Source organism: Harpia harpyja, chromosome 2, assembly GCF_026419915.1.
Source record: "Harpia harpyja isolate bHarHar1 chromosome 2, bHarHar1 primary haplotype, whole genome shotgun sequence".
In the NCBI taxonomy this organism is placed as follows: Eukaryota; Metazoa; Chordata; class Aves; order Accipitriformes; family Accipitridae; genus Harpia; species Harpia harpyja.
Window position 1 is genome coordinate 53800309 of NC_068941.1, and position 20502 is coordinate 53820810.

Genomic DNA, 20502 nt, shown 5'->3' on the forward strand with positions numbered 1-20502 from the left:
CTGTCCTGAAGAGAATGTCTCTTCGTGGAATGGCCAATCTTTTAGCACCTACATTAAGATGAATCCGATTTCCATTATTGAAACCATATTAACAAATCAAAGCAGACCCCATTACCCTATGCATTCCTCAGTATAACATCGTCCTAGGGGCACATCTTAATGCCTTTTTAAGGCAAACTCCTAGGTACGAATCTACAACTTGCTGCATTGGCTTTTGCATTAACTATTCCACGCAACAAAGTCACCTAACAGTGAATCATAAGCTCTTGCTTTCTCATGGGGCTCAGCCAGAAAGAACAGATGAGAAACAGGGAAACTAGCGAGGGAGCCATGCAATATTCATCTGAGACCCAAATGTTTCCCTAAAAACCAGACACTAAATGAAGGCAGGGTTTCACTAGAGCCTTTACTCCTCTTTTGCATCTGGTGCGAGTCAAGCAACTTCAGCGTGCCTGGGCACGTGCTTCCTGAAGTCCCTTCCCCTCCCACCTTCGGAGGGGACTGACTGCGACTCTTGTGAGGGTCTGACCTTGCAGGGTTGAAATGAGGGTACAATGCAGGAAGGCACGCTGTCTGCTCTTTGGGAAAGCCAGGTCCTGGAGCATGCCGGGGTATTTAAAGACCTCGACGCCTGCAAGTTCACACAGTGTATCAAACGTGAAGCAGCTCTCTTTGTCCTCGACCCAGAGAGGTCTAGCCCATTTCTGGTTACCGACGCTCATGAACATTGCACCACTGCACCACCTTCCACGCTGGCTATGCATCCCCGGTGACCTCCGTTGTAGGGCACGACACCCACAACCAGGGCACCTGCCCCGCATCCACGTCCCCCTCACCCTTCATGGTGTGAACCCACGCACGCAAAGTCACAGCTTAAAGCAGTCCTGCTTCTTCGAGTTGACTTCAGTCAACAAGCTGACTGGTCGCTGCACGCAGCCCTCTCCGGCCAAGCTTTCAGCCCCCAGCGCCAGCCTCCGGCCTGCACGAAACAGTTAACATCGCCTGAGGTACTCCTGCCAGCTTCCTTAGTCCCCTCCTGTGCCTCCCGGGAGCTATTAATACAGCAGGCACATGCTCTGACATAGCGTTCCCCGGCAGCGACCAGATAACTTTAATTTGCCCTTTAAACGTCCCGAGCCCCGCGGCCCTCGCGCTCCCTCCACAAGGGAACATGGCGGCGCTGCCCCGCGCCCCCCAGCGGGGGCGGGCCCGCGGGGGTCCCAGCCAATGTCCGTGCCACGGGGGGACGCCTCCTCCTATCGCGAGAGGCCGCGGGGTATAAGAGGGGCGGCGTGGGGCAGGGGGCCATTTGGCCGGCGGGGCGCGGGGGCTGCCGGGTGGGGAGGTGCGCGGCTCGTTGGCTCTCTCCGGGCAGGGGGTGTCGGACCGGCTCCCAGTATGGGTGACCAAGCGCTAAGCTTCCTCAAGGACTTTTTGGCCGGCGGGGTCGCTGCCGCCATCTCCAAGACGGCTGTCGCCCCCATCGAGAGAGTGAAGTTGCTGCTGCAGGTGAGGAGGAGGCGGGGGCCGGGGGGCGGCGGCGGCTCCGCGGGCGGCGGCGGCGGCGGGAGCCCGGCGGGGCTGCGCCACAGGTGGGTGCCGGCGCGGCGGGCGCCGGCCGTCGTGACTAAATATGGGAAGGAGCTCGGCCGGCTCCGGTTACGCGGGAGCTGCCCGGGCCCTTCGGCACCGCCTCGGGGCAGCGGGAGCCGGGGCAGGCCCTGTCCGTGCCCTTCAGCGGGCCGCCGTGCGGGGTCACCCCTGCAGTGTCCCTCTCTCTACCCTCCCACCCCTCCTCCTTTTCCGCCGTACAGGTCCAGCATGCCAGCAAACAGATCACGGCGGAGAAGCAGTACAAGGGCATCATCGACTGCATAGTCCGCATCCCCAAGGAGCAAGGCATCATCTCCTTCTGGAGAGGCAACCTGGCCAATGTCATCCGGTACTTCCCCACCCAGGCCCTCAACTTCGCCTTCAAGGACAAGTACAAGCAGATCTTCCTGGGGGGAGTGGACAGGCACAAGCAGTTCTGGCGCTACTTCGCGGGGAACCTGGCGTCCGGGGGTGCTGCGGGAGCCACCTCCCTCTGCTTCGTCTACCCGCTGGATTTTGCCAGGACCCGGCTGGCGGCTGATGTGGGCAAAGGAGTCAGCGAGAGGGAGTTCACTGGGCTGGGCGACTGCATCATCAAGATCTTCAAGTCTGATGGCTTGAGGGGCCTGTACCAAGGATTCAGTGTGTCTGTTCAGGGCATCATCATCTACAGAGCAGCCTATTTTGGGGTTTACGACACGGCCAAGGGTAAGAAGTGCATGGAGGAGTGACTGCAAGGGAAGGTCCATCCAGTAAAGGCACCCTAGGGCATTTGGTGGTATGAGGACAAGCAGGGCTTGGCTCAGCACCAGTTCAGGCTGCTAGTGCTAAGATACACACAGGTGTTTTTGAAATGCATTCCTGCCTCCCTCAACTTGCTGCTCTGATCAGAAGCCTTGGGTTTGCAGAGTTTTTTCGGACACTTTCCAGTTTCTTTCTCTGTCTTAAGACAGATGGGCTTCTATGGTAGCTTGTTACTCATTGCAGCTCATGACACAAGCCTGGGACGGTTCTGCAGGAGAAACCTTTCGGTCAGGAAGCATGAAGAGGGCTTAGATCCCAAAATCCAAGAGTCCTATAAACTTGTTTCACTCATAGTACCTGTTAATAGTCAAATGTGGATGAAGGGAGAAGTTGAAAGCTTGATTGAGTTTACCTGATTGACTCATGGGGTTGGTGGGTGATTGTTCCTTCCACAGCCTTTTTTCCCACAGCCCTTTCCCTCTGTACTGACTCTCATCATTTGTTCTTGATGATAGGTATGTTGCCTGATCCAAAGAATGTGCATATCGTAGTGAGCTGGATGATTGCCCAGACTGTCACTGCAGTAGCAGGGTTGGTTTCTTACCCTTTTGATACTGTGCGACGTAGGATGATGATGCAGTCTGGCCGAAAAGGAGGTAAGAATAAGTGCTCCTATGGTGTTCTAGCAGCAGAAAGTATCTCTTCATCAAGGTGTGATGGGAGATGCAGCGTATTTTTTTGTCTTAATGGAAAACTAATGACCTTCTTACTGGAATCCTTCAAAAAAAAAAAGCCATGGGAAACACATTGCTGGTTATTTCTGTCATGTTCACTTAAGACACTGAGAACTGATTTGTTTTGATTTCCATGTGGAGAACTAAAATTACTTTTCACGAATTGATTACTTAATTTTCAATTCTTGGCTATATTTTGCTTATTCCTTGTTGGTTTAAATATATGAAAGTTTAAACAGACTTGCTGTGTAACTTCAAGCCTTGTGACCTTTATGTCTGTTTCCACAGCTGATATTATGTACAAGGGCACAATTGACTGCTGGAAGAAGATAGCTAAAGATGAAGGATCCAAAGCGTTCTTCAAAGGTGCCTGGTCAAATGTGTTGAGAGGCATGGGCGGAGCTTTTGTATTAGTACTTTATGATGAAATCAAGAAATATGTCTAAAACTTAACATCATAATGTAGTTCAATTGTTCTCAATCAACTTTTTTAAAAAATATGCTGTTGTGATGTAATGGACAACAAAATATTTCCTAGGGAAACAGAATAAAATTTATAAGTAACATATCTGGTTGAGATGAGGATGCATTAATTTAAAAATTGTCCACTACATCACAGTTACATTTTGTATGAAAATTTCTCCAACGTTTGTATTGGAACCTGTGTATATATTATACTTCAAATTTCAGGTAATACATTTTGTCTAGAGACAAGACTTAGGTGGTCTATCCCTAGTTTAAAATCTAATATAGTGAACTCTTAAGAGAATGTCTTCAGAAATATCTACTGTACTAAGTGATGTCTCTAGCTACCCAACAGTGTCATGACAGTTAACATGAATTAAAATCATGTTTTCTTCTAAAGCTGTATTTTTTTAATATGATACTAAGTGAAAAGCATGTCTGAAAATATAAACTATAGTAAAGCACCAGGCTGAGTTCCTAACTGCAGCCTCTTCACTGACAAATTATACAACCATATGGTTGAAACCATAATGTGATTTTTCAAACATACTTTGTAAAATATGGAAATAGTGTTTCAAAAACTCCCTGTATCTTCACAAAGCAAAAAGTTGTCTGCTCTGATGTTCAATTGAACTAAAACTGAAATCATGAAATAAATTAATATATTAATGAACTTTTTCCTGTTTTCAGTACACTGAACACATGACAAGTACATGTCCTTTAAGGTGATGTGCTAATCAGCACACTATTAGTGATTGTCTGGTACTGCCTAAGCCTCTTGAAAGTTTTTTCAACAGAGTTTTAGGTAGGTGGAATGGTTATTGGTAATTCTACAATAGCAAAACCAAGTGAATTCAGCTTGAGGGTAGTGCAGCCAGTTGTCTTGCAGCTAAACGACCAGATATTGTTAGCTTCTTTGATAATTCATTTATATTACCCTTAACTTTGATGTAAGCGTGTCTTCATTTGATAGTGAAGTCATTGCTGCTTATTTTACTTGAAAAAGTATTCTGGAATGGAATACTTTTAAGTTATTTTAATAACTGTACTTCCAACTATACCATTATTAACAACTTGAGTTTTTAATTACCAGCTTAATTTTTTTAATTTTAATTACATGTTTAATACAGAGGTTTTTAAACCTTATATGCTGCATGGTCATGAACTCACTGAAGAACAGGCTCTCTAATTAGGCAAAGGAGGGAAAGTGAGTTGTGTCCATTTCAGTGGTTCAGTTAGACTACATATAATCAGATGTTTGCCATATAGCCACCTAGGAAAAGGGGTGAGACTAAGCAAGTAATACTCAAATAAGCTTTTATTTCAGCTGCATCTTTTACTGCTTCATATGTATGGCTTCCAGTTATCCCTTTCCTACATTTGAAATTAATTTGTCAGATGCAGGTAGTCCTAGCTCTCTGTCACTTAGCATGATGGGCTGTGTGTGTCTGCTACAGGTAAGACTATCAGTTCTGTCTCCCTGACAGCAGGTACAAGCTACTAAAACAGTATTTGGAAGCAACACCTATCCACCTGAAGAACTGAAGCATTTGGGAAAAAATTAGTCTAAAAATGACAGCCTATTTTAAAATTACCTAAATTTAATTATTTTTGTCTCACAAAGATAGTGTCTCTTTCAACCTGGCCTGATCATTTATCTCCCTTCTTTCATGGTCACTATCTTTAACACTTGCTTTTCTAGATACCTGGTCTGTTTTCTTCCTGGTAGTAAATAACCAGGGTTGCAACCTATTGAACCATAAGTTTATGAAGAAAATCTTTCTACTGTTTTTCAAAGTGCCTGTTGCAGTAATCTTAGTTTTACCTGCCTGCTTCTGCCCTTTTTCTTCCTTTCTCCTTCCTCCACACATTCCTAATGGTTCCTTATGAGAAGCCTGCTAACACACTGGAACTATTCATTTCACATTTACTTCACTGACAAGGTTGCGTATGGCATTTGAATGTTTCAGGGAAGAGTTGGCCACAAAGATACCAGAGACAATGACACTGTAATAACACAGATGTACCAAACCTTGGGGGGAAGCGTCTGTGTGAATGAGCAGTAAGAGAATTAAGAGGAAGCAAAAGAAAGTTCAGAGGAGCATAAATGAAGTAAGTTACTATATTCCAGGAAAAAAAAAAAAAGGCAAAAGACAAAGGGGCAGTAAAGGCTGTTAAAAAGGAGAGTGAGGTGTTATCATTGTAGGAAAATTCCACTGTGGGAAGAGACAATACATATGGAAAACACTTAAAGGTAAACAGCTCCTTATTTCTGTAGTACTCTCTATGGAGAGACTTGGAGTCAGAGTTCAAAACTTACTGAAATAACCATTCACCTGAAAGTAGCTCTGCACTGAGTCCACAGCACTCAGCATAACACTTGCTGAAAGTGTAACCTAAAATCCACCTATCAGCTCTGCAAAGCTGGAAAACAGAGGACTTTGCAGATAGTCTCCAATTGCTACTTGAACTCATCAGATGAAACCTCAGTTGTCACAGATGATTGATACCAATGCCCCAATCCTTTTGCACCTTTGCAAAAGTTAGTCACAAACTATGCAGGCAAAAACCTGTGTCAAAACCATTATTCCCAACACTGGGAAACCTGCCCTGAATAGCCTGGTAATACGTCCTACTAATACAGAAAGACAAAGCCCACCTACCATCCAGCATGTACTGTACTACCCAGCTCTAAAAGGACACTATCTGGGGAGGGAACTGAGGTACACTGATCTTTTGGATGAGATGAAGTTAGGAAATTCAGATGGGTCTGAAAGAGAAACATGTCTCTAAAGAGCAAAGCCTATGGCAGAGAGCAGGAGGGGGAGAATCTATGACAGCAGATTGAACCTTCCCTACCTTTCTGAAGATGATAACCTCCACTCATCGTGGAAGGAGCAGCCATCAGTTCTTTAAAAGCTGTACAGAAAAGCTTAAGACATGGAGAGAAGCACAGCAGAAGGAAAAAAACCTTGCAAAGTTGTTCAAAAACCAGAAGAACACTCCATCTGCAGGGATGCCACAGTTACCTTTACTGGATAATCTCAGCTGGAGGTGGAGAGTACCACTAGCCAGCTGTCCTGGTTTCAGCTGGGATAGAGTTAACTGTCTTCCTAGTAGCTGGTACAGTGCTATGTTTTGAGTTCAGTATGTTGATAACACACCGATGTTTTCAGTTGTTGCTCAGTAGTGTTTAGACTAATGTCAAGGATTTTTCAGCTTCTCATGCCCAGCCAGCGAGAAAGCTGGAGGGGCACAAGAAGTTGGCACAGGACACAGCCAGGGCACCTGACCCAAACTGGCCAAAGGGGTATTCCATACCATGTGACGTCCCATCTAGTATAGGAACAGGGAAGTGGGGGCAGGGATTCGCCACTCGGGGACTGGCGGGGTGTCGGTTGGCGGGTGGTGAGCAATTGCACTGCGCATCATTTGTACATTCCAATCCTTTCATTATTGCTGTTGTCATTTTATTAGTGTTATCATTATCATTATTAGTTTCTTCTTTTCTGTTCTATTAAACTGTTCTTATCTCAACCCACGGGTTTTGCTTCTTTTCCCGATTTTCTCCCCCATCCCACTGGGTGGGGGGGAGTGAGTGAGCAGCTGCGTGGTGTTTAGTTGCTGGCTGGGGTTAAACCACGACACCAGCCTAGGATGTCAGGGAAAGCAGCACCATGCCCCAGGTGGCAAATCTCAGCCACCTGTGTTCCCCTTGTGAAGCCCCTCTCACTTTAAACCAGCAAAATCTCTCCGTAGCATGTTCTAGTCCTAAGAGCCACTGTGTGGAGAGAAGCCAGACCTGTCATTTTTGTTCCAAGCTCTGACCATATAGACAGTGGAGAGAACTATGATTTTTGTACACAATCGGAGCCTGGAACAAAAATCATGAACAGCATTTTCGGACTCTGCAGTGAATAACACCAGTAGTCCTGGAACCAGAAGTGACAGCCAAAAGGATCAACGTTGCCAAATCCTGTCTCATCTTGGCCAGGAGGAGAGTTACCAGGAGACAGAGCAGCTTTCTTGACCAAGGTATGAGAACCATGCATCCTGAGGACAAACCAGACCTGTATCACAAGCATTAGCAATCCCTGCTGATACCTGAAACAGTATGACCTCAACATAATTTCAGTCCTGGAAGATGGCTCCAAATGCAGTTCTTATTTCTGTGTTTCTCATTCATCAGGTGGTAATGACATGGTTCATCCACTACTTTGCTCAAGACTTTCAGCATGGAACCACCACAAAGATTGCACCTGATGCTCAGTGTACCTGGCTCATAAGATAAACCACTTTGACACAGAAGGAACCTCCCCCCCCCCATTTTCTTCTTGATGTATCACAGTGAAAATATTCATCATTGCCTGCATATCATGACTGCACAGCTAGGCGGCTTGAGGTAAGTGACCTCACTGCCCTCATCTCCACCACACTGTGCAGATGTGCAGACTGTGCTCCAGGGAAAAGCACAAGCTCTCAGCTACCAGATGACACAATGAGCTACCCAGGTTGGGAAGGCAAGGTTATTTTTGTCTATTGACCATGGAGAACAAGGAAAAAGACTGGGATAAAAAATGTTATTGGTGACCTGTTAGAAGCAAGTGTCTCAGGCTTTTTACAGGGGCTTAATCCTGGAACTCATTAGATGAATATCAGGAAAATACAGTCCAATGTAAAGTCTACATACATCACGGAAGACACATAAATCCAGCCAGCCATTTGATTTAGGACAATCACACAAACTCTCATCTGAGTGGCAGGATGACAGCAGAGATGCCTCAGGATCCTCAGTAAAGACTGCAAGCATTCTGATAGAAGACAGGCTCTGGCACATGGGAAAGCCTATATATTCCATATGAGGAATGGCCTTGTGTGATTCATCCAAATTAGCTTGAATCTTTTAGGTTCGCTGGGATTAAAACGGAGTTCTAAAGGATTCAGTGGTCTGCTTGGGAAAATACCCTTCACATGTCAGCTACCCAGGCAGGGATACATATCGCTCCCTGTTCTTCTCATATACTTAGTCATCTGAGCTAGGGCCTTCTTTAAGACCTTCAGTATTATAGAAAGACCACACAGCAGAACACTATTCTGGAAGAAACAGAGCCCACAATGAGGCAGGGACGCTTCCAGAGCAAACACTTGACAGGGGCATCACAGGCCGTTTCTCACATTAGTGAGATCAATACACCAGTGCTGTCACCCAAACTGGCAATCCTATCACTTCAGCAGGGAGGCTGCCTCCTACCTGAAACCGTGTGTCAAACTAGTGTGGTAGTTCACTTTGAGGAAGCAAAACAGCCTGCACTTTTCTTTCAGAGAGATCTTCTGGGGATTAAAAAAAAAAAAAAAAAAAAAAGTAGAAAAGAACATAAATTGGCAGCTTACAAAAAAGACAGAAAACAAGTCTATTAGAAAGAGGATTTTTTGTTACAAAAATCTTGATGAGATTATCTAACTTAATGAAGACCTGTCAATAAGGCTTATTTTAAAAATAAAAGTCACTAACAGGTAAAGCGTATCGATGAATAAACTGCTTTTTGTGTTTTCCTCCACTACACATAGTACAAAACACTTCTCCCATGACTTCCTTTGCACTTTAATACCAATTATAAAATTCTGAAAGAAGCCACAGCAGTGACAATTCATGTTAAATATTTTATTTCTGATTATTTACAAAAATGACATAGAAAATTGACAGTCTTTCATACCAAAGTTCAATAAAATAAGATGAAGCAATTAAAAGTAATCTATTTCGTGAACTCCTTCACAGAAAAAAAAATTATCATATGAACATTTGAAAGTATTTAAACTGTGGCCCTGGTATTCACGTTCAAGGACAAAAATCTTTAAATAGTGAATAATTTTAATTAGCACAATAGTACAAATAAATACAGCAGCACTATGCAAAACAACCCTTACAGTCCCTACCAATGAATAATAATTGCAATAAAAATCTGTTTGCCACAATGCTGCTTAAAGTTCAAATATTGTCAAACAGCTAAATTTAATCTGCAGGTCACCAGGTGCAGAAGCTCTGCCAAACTATCACACAGGACCAAATAAGAAGTTTGTTACAATGCAGAATACCTGAAAGCCTAAGCCCTCATGCAAGCACAAGCGAAGAATAATAAACTTTCCTTTTCACAGGGCTAAGATCCACCATTACTGAATACAGCTTTTTTTTTTTTTCTTTATGCATAATAGAAAGATATTTCCTGTATCTCTCCTGGGAAGAAGCTGGGGAAGCAAGCAGGGTTCCAGCAATATCCATGGATAGTGGCATCACAGTTTATGCTCTTCATAAGACTACAGTCCTACAAAATAAGCTCACTGAAAGTTTGCCTGTATGTATAGAAATAAATCATACCACCTACTATTTGACCAATTCCATTAAATTTTGCTCCCCTTGTAAACAGATGTTGCTACTGAAGCTTATCTGACACTACTACAAATATTTGGTATGAACATGACATTAAAAAACAGGTTAAGAAGTGTAACAAGATTTTCTGTTTTCTACTGTTAGTAGTCACTCTCAAAACCAGACATTCAAGTTTCCTGCAGCTCAAGTTTATATCTTCCCACCGAGAAGGGCAAGGATCTGCAAAAGCAGGGCCATGAAATATTTCCCTTGCTAAGTATTGTCTAGCTTGAGAAGTCACTAAAACTTACTCTTGTTCAGAGTGAATCTGAAACTGTTGTTCACTTCAGTCTTTACTCTTGTTCAAATAGCATCAGATGCTTCTTTCCTACACAAAGGTCCCGATATAATTGCAAAACTCTTTTAAATCTGGAGGAGGCACAGCCTTGAGTACAAAACAAATGTTCAACACCTGGAGTACAAAAGTGGCAAAATATCATCTTCTGCAGCCTCAGTATTCTAGTTAACCATGCAGGAATACACAATCTGATTTTCACCCCTTCATGCTGCTGTAAAAAGAAGATTCTTTCAGTCAGAAGAACATGAGCCACGAAGTTCAGAAGGCTTACCTAAAGCCAGGATGAAAACCAAGGACGATCTAGGAATTAAGCATATGCTTACAAGTTTAATGCAATATTTTTAAATACTATTATTTTAAAGATTTTCTTTAGTGCAGCAGTTCTGTCCTTCCATGTTATGGATACAAATTCCACTTACGATTTGAGAATAAAATAATACTTAGCAATTTCTATTTAACATGTCTGTTTAAATACCTCCTTCTGTTTCATGTGTTCTTCCTGTCATGGAACACACTGACTGAAGTGGAAGTGTTCACTTAAAACCATTTTATAAGCAATTATATCATATGCAATGCATTTTAATCACTGAACAATGCAGAAAATATTTTTGCACATAGAATTTCCAAAAGCACTAAAAATAGAAATCTGAGGATCATCTCAGAATGCGAGGCAAAGAATGCACTTATAACCAAGCAGCACGAACATTAGTGGGTTTAGGTCTCTGTAATGCCCCACTTGCTGAATCAGACACAGGTTTTTCGTTCCTCTGGCTCATTGTACTTGGTATAGTGGATGCTCTTGAAGTGCCTCCTGTTAACACACACACACACACACAAAAAAAAAGAGTGAGAGTGCTTATGCTCAGTACAACAGAAAACTTCGTGCTATATTAGCACTGCAACACTCATTACCACAGTTTCCAGAAAAAACCCAAATCGCAGTAAGTTGAATACAAACCCAAAATGTTATGAGTTGTTTGTAAATGGACAGGACAAAGAATTCAAGCCTATGCCATAGTGCTGTGGTTCTTCAACCTGACGTGTATGGATCTATGGGGACACACGATCTACTTCCAAACATTACATGCATAATTTCTAAGAGAAACAAGGCTACTATCAGTAGATTTACATTTTCTGAATGACAGTTTGAACCTTCTTTGGGGTTTTTGTGTTGGGTTTTTTTGTTTCCTTCTCTTCTCCTTTCAATAAAGGGTACTGGCAAAATGAGAAATATTCCTTTACAACAGGGATTTTTTTACCTTCTTGGAAAAAGATGATTAACAAGATAATTTATTAGAAATTTAGGATGGTAAGTAAACAATTCATACGGTCATCACGCTTCTGGTATGATTAAAAAAATTCCTTTAATGATTTCCGTGTGATAAATGATCAAGCTAAGGAAGACAGAGAAAGGAACTTGTTTGCTATTCTTAGCAGTAAGTGCTTCACAATTCTGAATTATAAAAAGATAAACACATGCAAAGATATGCAAGAATCTGCAACTTGAAAGTACTTACTCGAAGGACTAAGCTGGCTGAAAGCAGATTTTCCTCTTCTTACAGATGGTGAAGAACTTAGGTAACTCATCTGGCGCTGATAGTCCATCAATTGTTCAGAACGCCTCATACCGGCTGTTGGTTTCACTGCTTCCAGTCTTTTCAGGAAAGCCTTAATATCAAAGAAAAATACCATCAAGAAAGAGAAAGACTGAACAAGAAGCTACAAAACAAACATTCACAAATTGATTTTTTTATTTGAACTGCAAAAACTCCCAAACTTTTAGCATTGCCAACACAAACTCCTCCACTGGTGACCAGCATAGGCTATTCTGCTCACATTCAATTGTTTTCTCAAGTGTAATAAGATGACACAAATAGTAACTATCCCTTACATATCATCAATTCTATGTTGAGTACATCTTTAGTACCCCATAGTTCACTGTACTTTATGATAACTTGAAACAACACACCTGTTTGGCAATAGTAAAGGTGGTGAGAAGATGAGCTGCGCTCTTCTAATCCTACCTTTGGTTACCCTTCTCTTCTAAATTTCCAGAAGGATGAGAAGTTTTGGGTTTTTGTTTTCGTTTTTTTTAACCTTTGCTTTGCAAGCATACTTATACCATTTTATATTGCCCTACAGGATTCCCAAAGAAAATTACTGACCTCAATTCTGTGAAAGTAATGTCACAAGGAAAGCACAAACATCCACCAGATACTATTTGTTTTATCCATAATATAATTTTAAGAGATTCCAGTTGAAATTGTTATAGACGTCATTTCTTCTTGTTGAAATTAACCCTGGCAATCATGCAGCAAACATTAAATTAGAACAGCTACTTACACAGTATTTGTAAGATATAGACAGTTTCCCCATTCTGCATAACTACTTCTACTTGAAACAGGATTTATTGGTTTAAGAAATTTCCATAATCTAAAAAAAGAACCTGATGGCAGGACAAATTTGGGAGTACCCAGCTACATACAACTTCCAATTAACAACTTCACATTTTTAATATATTTTGCCTCCAGTGCTTGCCTCGCATAGATCTATACACTCCCTCCACTAACTAATTTCAATTCATTTGGTGGCCTACAAACATTTGGCAATGACACAACCATTGCTGGTCAGAGTTATGACATGCATCCTATCAATGAGAGACAATGCAAACTGCGATTACACAAGTCTCCAAAATACTAAAAATACCTCTGTTAATAAGGATGTATTGTCTAGATGCATACTGATATGGTAGAAGTCAAGAATCTGTCTGTATAGCCATTAAACTGCACTTCGTGGGAAACTATCCTTCTTCCCCACTCCCAATCAAGTACTGGTTTTTCTTTTCTTTTTAGAAGAATAAAAAAATTTACAGAAAGTGATTTAGGAAGTAGTATAGTATTCACAGGATGTCAGTTGTCATTGTCTAGCTGTAACAGGCATCTACAAACTCTTGTTAGTTTATGCATAGGCACTGGAAACCTGCACAGAGTGCACAAGAGAGAAAGCACAAGTGATTTTGGCTCAGACAACACGTCACAAGTGCTTGCATCAAGTGCCAGTCAGTTCATCGTCAAGTGGAAATACCTAAGTAAGCAAAAGTCAAAGGAAGGACTTCAGCTAGAAATAGCTCTTCACTAAAGCCAGCTGCAGAACATGGAATGGTAGACTTGTCTCTAAATGTTACATCCAACATTTTACTCACAACTCCATCTGCATCTCCTAATACAACTACATACATTTAGACTTGCAGAGATCACTTATTTACCTTCAATATTAAAAATGGAAGCTCTCAATACGTTCAGTTCAATCACAAATGGATCGGGTAGATTGTGTAAGTGACACCCCTATGAGTCAAGCATGTATCAAGTCTGCACTCCAACTGTAACAGCCTCATAGAATTTGCATACCTTAACACTGCAGTAATTTCAAGGTTGATTCTGAACATAAAATATTTTTATATAGCCTGCTTTATTCTAGTTTAAATACAATTCTCTGCTTTTGCTTTTATGCCTGTATTTTGACAAGTATCAAGCCCCCATTACTAAAGCAAAAAGAGACCTCTCTCAGCACTAAAACATTACTTTTTGAACAGGTTAACACTGGACTTGATACAGCCCTGAGCTACAGAAAAAGCAGATATAGATTCTGTGGTGCAGAAGTGTTCTAAAAAAAAGCTCTTCTGGAGAATGAGACAATAGCTCCTGTGGTGCCCTTGCCCTCTGCCGTGAATTGTACCCAGGGCATGCTAACTTACACACTATTTGCAGTCATGAATTTTGCAGTTTGGAGAACAGCCTGCTGCATACAGAAATGAACTCATCAACACATTGAAATGGCAGTCCTGACCTACTAAGTCTGTAAACCGGAACTAATCCAATTCTTATGTTTTTATTACCAACCCTACAGTCTTGAGGTCCTTAACCAAGGAACTACCTTGTACAATGGTACAAGTACCTTGAACAAATATTCTTTTTCAAGTGTGCATATAAATCTACTACTTCTTTCATTTTGTTCTCCTTTTGAGAAATAGACTGAAGAATACTGCAATTTTCCTTGTTCTTTTTAAGTGCTTTATCTCTGGAGTTTTAATCCTGTACCACTAAAGAGAATAGAAATTTCATCATTGATCTTAATGACCAAAGAATCAGATCACATAACATAATCCAAATATATGCTCCCAATCAAATTTAAGGAATAATAAAAATAAATAAATAAATAAATAAGAATAATAGACACTAATGGCAGGAATGTCATTAGTTGCTCCAAATTGCATTGTAGCTCCTCAAAGCTCTTGATTCAAGATCAATACATATATAATATCATATCATTGATGACCTCCCAGCTTGGCAAAAGCCTCCCAAGGCTTCTATTTTCCCCATCTTCTTTTACTTTATTATAATACAGTTTACAATAAAAGTAGAATAATAATATAAAAAAAAAAGAAAAAATCACAGAAGGTGTTCCTGCATGATTACCTTCTAGGAGTAGGATAATCCTTTATAAATCTAGGCATTTGGACATAGATTAGTATCTATAAAGACCCTAAAATACATATTGTCAATGACAGAAGGAAATGTCAGATTGCCAACAACTGGAGAACAAAGGAACCTGACACTGTATCAAAAGATTGCTGCTATACAATGGGCCAAGATAAATGCTGCTGCTAATTCAACTTTGGGCATATCAGGAGAGCACTAAAGCTAATTCTAATGCTCTGTCAGAAAAAAAGAAAAAAAAAAAATCAGTACACACTCTTCTGCAGTTATGTTGAAAAGGAAGAAAACAACACTGAAAATGCAGTACTCCTAAACTGAGTTCAGAGAGAAGGTAAAAAAGTTTTTCTTGTTTTACTTTGCTTTTTAAATGCATGAAGGCTTCAGTTTCACCTCCTCTGAATCCTAACCAGCTGACTAGTGTGCCTTGACAGCTGTTCAAATTTATTTATGTTATGCCTCCTCTAATGTCACTGATGTTAGTGACCACACCGTCCCTTTGCAGAGTCCAGGTGGGGGAGGGGGAAGTAGATAACAGTGCATTCAGGGACAGCTTTCTGTTCTTATCAATACAAGTATTTGTAATTTTTTTCAATTGCCAGTTGCATTAATTAGCTCTAACCTGACAAACTCTAGATGTCAAAAAATGCTTCAACCTACAGAAAAGTCTTTTAAACTGAACAGCTATCAAATTTATGTGTGGCTAGCATCACCACAAAGAAAGTAAGCTAAGAGTACAAGACAAAAATAATCCCACAGAATTGAGCAGTGTGCAAAATAACCAAAACTTTCCTTGAACCTGTCAATTAATCAGTCTTTATTATAATTACCACAGCAGTGTTCAGGAATCTCAAGTCTGGGCCAGGAATCAGCAGACCACAAAAAATCTGACCACAAAGAGCCTATACCATAAATACTATGATCACAGAATTGCACTATATTTGCACCGTACTGCAGTATATTTTAGCCAGACACATCTGCATGCCAATCCCACATCCTGATAGTTTCCCCTGATGAGGGGGCCATGGAAACATCTTAACATCTTTTTTTTTTTTTCTTTTTTTTTTTTTCATTGCACTTCATCATAATCTCAGGAACTACCACTATTTTGTCTTTAGTCATGGCATACAATGGCTTTGAACCCAGTAAGCAAAAATATCTTAAAAAACCCTGTGTGCTTCAGTTTCTAAGGAGCCACCAACCCAATATGAATATTTCTGAGCTCCTACAAAGACCCAGAAGACTACATTCTCTTTCACAACTGCATTCCCTACAGCCTTCTCCTCCAGACTGAGACCAGTAAGGCCAAACCACCTTGCTATTCTTTCTACAACCACATAAGTATGTGTCCTGGTTTCAGCTGGGATAGAGTTAATTGTCTTCCTAGTAGCTGGTATGGTGTTATGTTTTGAGTTCAGTATGAGAAGAATGTTGATAACACTGATGTTTTCAGTTGTTGCTAAGTGATGTTTAGTCTCAAGTCAAGGATCTTTTAGCTTCTCATGCCCAGCCAGCAAGAAGGCTGGAGGGGCACAAGAAGTTGGCACAGGACACAGCCAGGGCAGCTGACCCAAAATGGCCAAAGGGGTATTCCATACCATGTGATGTCACATCTACTATATAAACTGGGGGGAGTGGGGGCACGGGGATCACCACTCGGGGACTAACTGGGCATTGATCAGAGGGTGGTGAGCAATTGCACTGCACATCATTTGTACATTCCAATCCTTTCATTATTACTGTTGTCATTTTATTAGTGTTATCATTATTAGTTTCTTCTTTTCTGTTCTATTAAACCGTTCTTCTCTCAACCCACGGGTTTTGCTTCTTTTCCCAATTTTCTCCCCCATCCCACTGGGTGGGGGGGGAGTGAGTGGCTGCGTGGTGCTTAGTTGCTGGCTGGGGTTAAACCACGACAGTATGCAGCATCCGAAGCCTGATGCTCTCAGACTCCGGATGTGGTCATTGGACACAGGACAAAGGGAAGACAGACAAAAAGCAGTGCGGAATACATCAAGGGAGGAAAGTACAAGGTGCCCAGGCACAACCCTGATGGACCAGTGCCCTCCCCCTCCTGTTTCTTTCCATGCCTAGAAGTTATCTCCCTGGTTGCAGCATGACATGGATGGCAGGGAAGGTGCAGTGCAGCACAGGATTGAAGGCTGTGGCTCAAGATAAGGTATATTCTTTGTACGTAGTGGCAGCCAGTGACTCTATCCCTCGCTTGCTCTTTTCTCCCCACCCAATTACCACAGCCCATCAACACCGTTAAATCAAGCAGAGACAAATGAATATACATTCATTTATAGCAGTACAGTACTTGCATTTCTAAAGGAGGTTCAGGTTTTCCAGCAAGACAAAGGCAGCCCAGACTGCAAGAGAAGGGAAACAGTTTGGCTGAAGGATCTTTGTGCTGGTAGAGGCCATGATGACTAGAACAAGTGGTGGGGAGAAACATTCATGACATCTGCAGCACATACGACTTGGGGAACCAAGCAGGTGAAAAGAGAAAGACAGCCCTTGCTGAGAAACACAATAAGTGCTTTTTTTTGTGTGGGAGGGTGACTATACTGGAACTGGGACCAGAGGTGGATCTGTTGGGGCTTAGGGTACATTTTGGGGGAGCATGAGGTAGGGGAACGAACAACATGGAGTGTTATGTGCAATGAGTCATAACAGCATGGGGCAAGAACACCACACAGGGATGTGTGAAAAGACCAAATATCCACAGGAAAGGACAACACCCTCTTCCCCCTTGATCTAAGGTTTGAGAACTGCTGTCCCAGACCTGCTGGGATTTTCCAGTGAACTTCCACTGTGAACTCAAAAGGTCATCGGTCCCTAGGAACTTGGCTGAACACAGCAGCTTAGCTCACTAAGGTCATCTAACACCTAAATCCTAGTCAGAATTAATAAAAATGATGAAAAAAACCCCAACAAAACCCAACATACAGATATGAATTACTTCTAAGTTTAGATGAAGTGACTGAAGAATGGTGTGGGCTGCAAATCTGTATTTCAAGGTCCCCAAATACTTACCTGTATACACCTGTACAGATTTTTGCATCACACAATAAACCATTAAAAGTTTAAATGGTGTGTAGTGTCCAGTCTATGAAATTGAGTATCTTATTTATACTGGCAGAAATAAGAATTAATATGTCAATACAGATAGAGACACATAAGCAGACATGGGAAAAAAGTAACACATCAGTCACGCTTATGTTCCTTTCCGCTGGCCAGGATACGAAGTTGGGAGTATCTTCAAACACAAGAGTAGAATGTTTGCTGAATCAGCAGCATCCTCTATTGGCAAGAGACGCACTCTGGTCTTGCTAGCTCAGATAAGCAATCAAAATTCTGACATTAATTTTAACAGAGATCTATTTTGCTAATTGTGCTTTTTCCATAAATTGCTAATCACTACCTTATAACTACTGTTCTTCAGGGCAATGCACCTTTTTATTCAATCACAGCTCTTTCTAGCAGAGTCTGTGGGAGCAACATATATTCCCTGTACCTCCTTGCACCCTTTCACAAAGCTAGAGAGCACCAAACCACTTAGATTCCTCTCTAATTTCCTAATATTTGAATTACTTTCCTTGCATCACCTCTGATGCCAAATGCCTGCACCAGAAATCAAGCTGTCTTTCTGATGACAGTAAATATGGGCATTACTCCAATAATGTTCTAGCAGAACAAGTGGAAGTTTTCCCTAGACAAGGTGGTAACCTCAGGACAAGAAATTATAAAAGCTGAAAAAAAAAAATCTCTGCATCAAAACTCTTTGACACCCTGCACAGACTACTGTTGTAGATTTCTATTCTTGACTTATTTACAAAACCCTGCATCCTTCTCCAACGAACATTTCACAAAAGCGTATCAAGCAGCATAACCTGTATGCAGTACCTGAGGCCTTGTATAAAAAAAAAAAATAAAAAAAAATTCCTGTCAAGTTATAGAAGAAAGATTGATAAGGAATTTCCATGGAATTCCAGCTCTTCAATCTACAAAGGTGAAGAAAGCTGCTGACCAGAAGAAAGCAACAAAGTTCATAAAGCACATACTTTTAGCTATATAAAGCAAAAAAACCCTTATCAGTGGGCAGGGTAGGGCAGCTCTTTCATTTACAGTCTCTGAAAAAAGCATGTCATACTTGCAGTGATCCCAAAAGGTAGTGCTAGAAAAATCAATACGTTACAACTGTGATGCTCCAGGTGCACATACACTTCAGACAGAATAAAAAAATAAACTGAATTGCTCAAAAATGATAGCAATGTTAAACAAAACATAAGAGCTGTACTGATGAATCATGCTTCCAAAAAGAAGAGCAGAATATATCATCCTGAGTTTGGGGAAAAGAATAAACCAAATGTTTTTATAGTCTAGAATAGCATGATGTCCTAACATAAATTCTAAGGAATGACTCTGATGTCCAATGTGTCCACTCATGTTGCTGACGACAACAACTAAAGCATAAATGAGTAAGTAAATGAAGGATATTATTTCTTGGACTACAAGCAATGACCATTAATGTCTAACATGTACTAAAACAGCAATGTGTGAAATGACCTTATGTGCTTAGGTTTGCTGAATTTTTGATCCAAAAGTTGCAAAGGCAAGACATTCTTGGACAAAATATTGCAATATAACATAAGAGAAAAGGTTTGTGGCTTTGGGCAAACAGAAGAGTATTGCAAAATATCATATACGTTAATTTCCAGTAATCATCTATTGTTATGTAGTACAGCATATTACTGTTAGATCATAAGTGACTGTGACACAGCACTTTCTCCCCACAGCCTAAGAATACACTCTTATTATCAAGGTTCATGTAGAAGACCAAGTCCTGCTTTCAAAGTTTTAAATAAACAAAAACCAACAACAATAAAAAACCCCACAACACATGAAGAAAGCTCTGCTACGAACCTAAAACCACTGAAGCCTAAAAACATTTCCTACCCAGACAATGAGAAGCATCACACATCTATAACAAGTATTTATGCCAAATTCTTTCAGTGTGTGAAGTATAATGTTCTTTTGGTCAACTGTAGCCTAGTGGAGCTGGGGAGAAAGTTTCCTACTTTGAAAAGTTTTAACAATCTAGATGTCTGAAAGGTGGAAGAACTAAAGCCTAACAGATTTTCCTGAATAGGTCAATTAAACAGAGATACAGATTCAACATGGAGAAAGTCTATCTATATAAAAGGAAATTGCAACCTACACTTACACAGAAGAAAAGAAGTGAATAAATTACTTCCACTATAAATTTTCCAAATATCTATCTATATTTTATCTCCTTTTCAAACACACTAATGAACAACTAGGAGATAGGAAAGTCATTATATGTATCACAATTCAATCACTAAAAATACCTTATTCAAACCAGTATTATTGTTATTTGGCAACTCTGCCAATATCCTTATAAATGAGCCTCAATTTCTGTTTTCCACTAGAGTAAGTTATTGTGATTGCCATTACATTCAAATACTGTGACAACCAGAGTGCTACAAATATTGAAAGAGACAGATAGCTATAAAATGAGTCAAAACCCAAAACTGACATTCACATAGTATCCTCTGTATTTCAAATACAATGGGTTTGATGCTATCACATTGATTGCTTCATTTTTTGCAAGCCTGTTCTTGAGAGATTAGTAATCACGATGCATGAAACAAGATGAATAGAGTCAGACTGCTATCCAAAGTTATAAGCATGTTAACAATAATGGTTGTTCCTCTTAAAATGAAT

General features: G+C 41.0%; 2 protein-coding genes and 1 long non-coding RNA gene across 4 annotated transcripts in view; 2 read left to right on the plus strand and 1 right to left on the minus strand.

Annotated features, from left to right (window-relative positions):
* The first annotated feature begins 1312 nt into the window (after positions 1–1312).
* On the plus strand, positions 1313–4209 carry SLC25A4 (solute carrier family 25 member 4). Its single transcript, XM_052779846.1, has 4 exons — positions 1313–1509; positions 1815–2301; positions 2853–2993; positions 3360–4209. Exons 1-4 carry the CDS (start codon positions 1399–1401, stop codon positions 3515–3517), a joined length of 897 nt encoding a protein of 298 aa, XP_052635806.1. The 5' UTR covers positions 1313–1398; the 3' UTR covers positions 3518–4209.
* A 3245-nt stretch (positions 4210–7454) lies between these two features.
* Positions 7455–8898, plus strand: LOC128138654 (uncharacterized). The gene is made up of 2 exons (XR_008234105.1): positions 7455–7571; positions 7726–8898. It is a non-coding gene; the product is annotated as an uncharacterized LOC128138654 (long non-coding RNA).
* Positions 8899–9183: 285 nt separating this feature from the next.
* Positions 9184–20502, minus strand: part of CFAP97 (cilia and flagella associated protein 97) — a 36847-nt gene continuing 25528 nt past the window's right edge. For both annotated transcript variants that reach the window (XM_052779848.1, XM_052779847.1), the window contains 2 exons: positions 11776–11926; positions 9184–11069 (listed from right to left, as the gene is read on the minus strand). In XM_052779848.1, the coding sequence (XP_052635808.1) occupies positions 10942–11069; positions 11776–11926 (279 nt within the window). In that variant the 3' untranslated portion in view covers positions 9184–10941. The remainder of the gene's footprint in view (positions 11070–11775; positions 11927–20502) is intronic.

Coding starts and splice junctions, on each gene's coding strand:
- SLC25A4 (XM_052779846.1), top strand. CDS start 1,399: ATGGGTGACCAAGCGCTAAGCTTCCTCAAGGACTTTTTGGCCGGCGGG. Junction 1,510..1,814: donor GAGTGAAGTTGCTGCTGCAG/GTGAGGAGGAGG, acceptor TCCGCCGTACAG/GTCCAGCATGCCAGCAAACA. Junction 2,302..2,852: donor GGTTTACGACACGGCCAAGG/GTAAGAAGTGCA, acceptor TCTTGATGATAG/GTATGTTGCCTGATCCAAAG.